The following is a 4,638-nucleotide window of genomic DNA, read 5'->3' as shown; positions in this document are numbered from 1 at the left end:
ATCGAGAGACCCGCGGTAGCCTGTCCGCGTCTAACGTGCGACACCACGATGAAAATTTCACCCTCGTAAACTGCATTATTCGTTTGCAGTTAGGGCATACCTTTCAAGCTACACTTACACATGATTTATGTATCACATTGATATGACTTTGATAGTTATAAAAAAAAACATTACGTTGAACATTTAATATTTCAGATGTGTCATTATCCTTGTATCATAGTATGTGTAAACATATAGTTGGAACCGAAAATCATGTAAACACAATAAGGCTGATAAACACAATTTTTGATAATTTTTCCAGTAACGATGAAAGTGTAATCATAACTAGCGGAAGTGTTGGTGAAGGACTGCAGATGCGCGGTAGTGATCTAGATACTGTGATTGTACTTCTAAACATCGAGGTCAACGATAACATGAAACCTGTTGTTTTTCATCCTTCAAAACCAAATGTTGCACTGATGACAGAAGAAACAAAACCAGGTTACGCAATGCTGTGTCTTATGAATAATCCGAATGCTCTTATTCTGGACAAATGTAAAAAGGTCAGAGGAGAGAATTTTCTGTCAAGTGCCTTATTAAAAAAAACTTTTTTAAATGAATTAAATCCCGTTGTACATGGACCTTGTATATCCGACATAGATAATAATTTTGATTTTGCCCGTTGCTTTCATAGTAAATCATTGTTACAGTTCTCATCACGGTGGGTTAAGAGGTCAAATAATACATGGCCAAATGAAAACACAAAGCAGATCGTCATCGATCATGGAGTGCTGTTGGTACCAATTGGTGCTAAAGGGTCACCTAACGAGGAACTAGAATGGCGCATTTCATTCTCAGTTGGGGAAAAGTTTCTTATCTATACGTTTAATCATACGCAATTAATTTGTTATGCGCTGATGAAAATTCTTTTAAAGGATGTTATAAATACTGATAGTAGATGTACAGATATATTGTGTTCCTATTATCTAAAGACATTAATGTTCTGGCTATCAGAAGAATCACAACCCTCTGTATGGACCCCTGACAATTTAATACCATGTTTTATGAGATGTTTCAGTCGGCTGATTTATTGTGTACAGTATCAAGTTTTTCCGCATTATTTCATTCCAGAAAATAATTTGTTTGAGAACAAGATAGAACATGTAGAAGGACTGGATAGAAAACATTGTATTCGTAAACTACGTCAGCTATTTAGCGGTGGATGGCGTTACATTTTAGAAAATTTATTCCCTAAACAAATATCTCATGTTTCAGTTTTGTCATGCAATGTTCAAAACGAACCAAGAATCTCGTATTATGAAGATATCAATACATTGTTAAAGACAAATATCTTTTTGCGTATTGCTTCTGTGAGTGGTAAAAACAATAACACCAGAAGGGCTGTTCATTCCATTATGGCTTATAATTCTACAAAATTGAAATACCTTTATGTTTATTTCCTATCAAAGGTGTGCCACAATGAATGTCAGTCTTTTCCCTTGAGTAGTGCAATTAGTAATAAGAATCAATATAAACAATACAACACTTGCCTGAGTTATCTACTAATGAACATCAACCACGATATTGTCTCTGGGTGGTTGATGCTTGCTTCGTTTTTCTACAAAGAAAAACAATATGAAAAATCTCTCCTAATTAGTATGTATGCATTATCAAAGTGTACACCTGCAATTTTTTGTGGTGGAACAGAATTGTCAGACTCGCAACTTCTTCTAGTCAAAACGCATGTAAAACAAAAGCCAGGAGTTGTGCGTTTGTTAAAATTCGTAATGGCAGATAATGTCGTATTCGCAACTACATCCTTTTCTCCTGTTGAACTGCTGATAGAGGCAAATGGTTATGGAATTCGGCCTGTAGTTTATGCACATTTTTTGTCTTTTCTATGTAATTACCATTTGAAAAATGTACCTAAATGTACAAGTTCCATCCGACGTCTCGAAAGGACAATAGCCATAGATAATGTATTCGGAAATGATTTAGGAGTTCTTTCAAAATCTTACTATTTTCTTGGTACTGCTTTACACTTAAAGGGACATAATAAATCAGCCAGAACAGCATTCTGCGAGGCTTTGAAACTAAATTTGAATCCACGTTTTGCCAGGCTATTTAAAAGACTTGCTATGGTAGTTTCTTTAAGAAAACCAGGTCTTAAACAATTACAAGTTCAAACTTGATTATTTTGATACAATGGCAAGGTCGATAATCGTCATGCTAACTTACGTCTAATTAAACGCCTTACTTAAAACTTACTTAAGAAAAGGACATTTGCAACAAACAAATCGTATGATTCGTTGATATGTTACTGGCGAAGTTTTGTAGCAATATACAAATCTTGTCTAGTGTTTGCATCTTATGATATTTTTATTAATGTGAGGTTATGCATATTATATTTTTCTATGAGAATTCATTCTGTTGGTCAGTAATACAATGCTTAATGTTTTTGCATTACCACCTAACTTTCGCCAACCTGCTAGTAGCATTAAGTTTGTTTTGTGTTAAAGCAAACATTGTTTTTCTGATAACAATGTTTCAGAAAATCAAGAAGCACACAGAATTTCTTAATTATATAAATTTGATTTCTCAAAGTAATTAGCATGTATGTCCTTGGTCAATCGTCACACACATATATGTTTATATGTATATACATACACACGCACAAACTCAGTTACACACCATAGTTTAATTCTTTAACTGGGAAAGTATGAATAGAACGTACATTTTCTTGGCAAAACAATATTTGTATAATAGGCGTACTAGTTCTTGTATTTTCTCATCATTGTGAGAAAAAGCAGAAAAGGCAAACGAGAGTTACCTCTTATTAGTCATGTACATTCCAGATATTTTTCATTTAAATTGAAAACAACCATCTAATTGTATCGAAGTTGATAATCTAAGAATTCTACCTATCTACTGCACCAGGTGCGCATATTAACAAGCCAAAATATTTGAAAATCCAAAGCTTATTTAAAAGATATGTATTTGTAATTTTGATTTACTGTAGATAAGATTATTTTGGGAATTATGTCTCTAAGAGTGATTATAATCACAAATTCTGCCTATCACAAGGTTTGCATATTGACAAAATATTTGAAAATCCAAAGCTTATTTAAAAGATAAAAAGATATAAACCAGAAAGAGTAACACAATATAACCAAATCTGGGCATTGAATCAGAGATTAATAAGACGCAGATATAAATATGTGTATATTAAGATATAGGAAATATATGATTTTAATAAAGAACTACTCTTTATTTTTATTTTTGTTTTTGAATCATTTACTACGATTTTATTTTATGAGTAAAAATGATTTTGAATGATTAAAGTTTAAGTTTCGTTCCGTTCTTTAAACTTTATCTGTAACTCATCATGGTTAATTCACATACCAAAAATCAGCCCAATATCTGAAAGAGTTTAGAAAAAAAAATCTGTATAACTATGATTTTCAACATTTTATCAAAGTCCCAAGCCCGTAATTTCTGCAAAAATTTAAGGAGTGGAATGAAACTTAAACTTGATCTGTAACTCATTATGGTAAACTTACATACCAAAAATCAGACCAATATCTGAAGGCGTTAAGAAAAAAAACTCCGTATAATGGTTTGTTGCAGAATGACGGGATGACGGAATTACGGAATGATGTTATAAAAACTCAAGACTCTGTTCTGTTAGAATTATTAAGAAACTTATAAAGTACAACTGATCAGTCATGAATTTTGGAATTACGGAATTTCGGAATTTCGGACAAGGGTTAAACTATATGGCATCGACATCTTCGGTGATCTGAATTAACTTGAGTTAAATAGGTTGTATTTGCTGTTATTGTTTGGGTTACCTCATGTAACCCTGTTATGAAAGAATTCTTAGTAGATACTTTGCTAGTGTATACATTTATATTTTAATAACACAATTTCTTAATTTAAAATGTAAGACTTCATAGATTTGTATTGTTTAAGTGATGTATATATGTTTAAAGGTGACCTTAGTTAACTTGAGTTAAAAGGGTTATCTTTATTGTTATTGTTATGGTTACCTAAGGTAACCCTGTCATGTAAGAATACGTCGTAGATATCTTGCTAGTGTATACATTTAAGTTGTAATAAACCATTTACCTTTTAATGTTGGACTTTATAGATGTGTATTGTTTATATGATATTTGGGAAAGGCGACTTAAGTTAACTTAATTTGAATGGATAATACTTGTTGTTATTTTTAGGGTTACTTGAGGTAATCGTGTTATGAAAGAGTACTTCGTAGATACTTTGCTGGTATATGCATTTATGCTGTAATTACACAATTTCTTAATTTAAAATGTAGGACTTCATAGATTTGTATTGTTTATGCGAGGTATATATATATAAATGTTACCTGAGTTAACTTGAGTTAAATGGGTTAAATTTATTGATATTACTGGGGTTACCTCAGGTAACCCTGTCATGAATGAATACTTCGTAGATACCTTGCTAGTGTTTACATTTATTGTAATAAACAAACTTCTTTATTTTAAATGTAGGACTTCATGAAAGTTGTATTGTTTACGTGATGTACATGTAAAGGTGACCTCAGTTTACTTGAGCTAAGTGGGTTATATTTGTAATTATGTCTGGGGTTACCTCAGGTACCCATGTTATGGAGAATGCTTA

The 4,638-nt window shown here is 32.1% G+C and overlaps 1 protein-coding gene across 1 annotated transcript; it reads left to right on the top strand.

Annotated features, from left to right (window-relative positions):
• The first annotated feature begins 221 nt into the window (after positions 1–221).
• Positions 222–2,171, top strand: LOC134697912 (uncharacterized). Its single transcript, XM_063560199.1, has one exon. The coding sequence runs from the start codon at positions 222–224 to the stop codon at positions 2,169–2,171; it is 1,950 nt and encodes a 649-aa protein (XP_063416269.1).
• The last annotated feature ends 2,467 nt before the right edge of the window (positions 2,172–4,638 follow it).

The sequence above is a fragment of the Mytilus trossulus genome, chromosome 14 (assembly GCF_036588685.1).
Source record: "Mytilus trossulus isolate FHL-02 chromosome 14, PNRI_Mtr1.1.1.hap1, whole genome shotgun sequence".
NCBI lineage: Eukaryota > Metazoa > Mollusca > Bivalvia > Mytilida > Mytilidae > Mytilus > Mytilus trossulus.
Note: the sequence above shows the minus strand (reverse complement) of the source record. Positions and strands in the feature narration are given on the sequence as shown.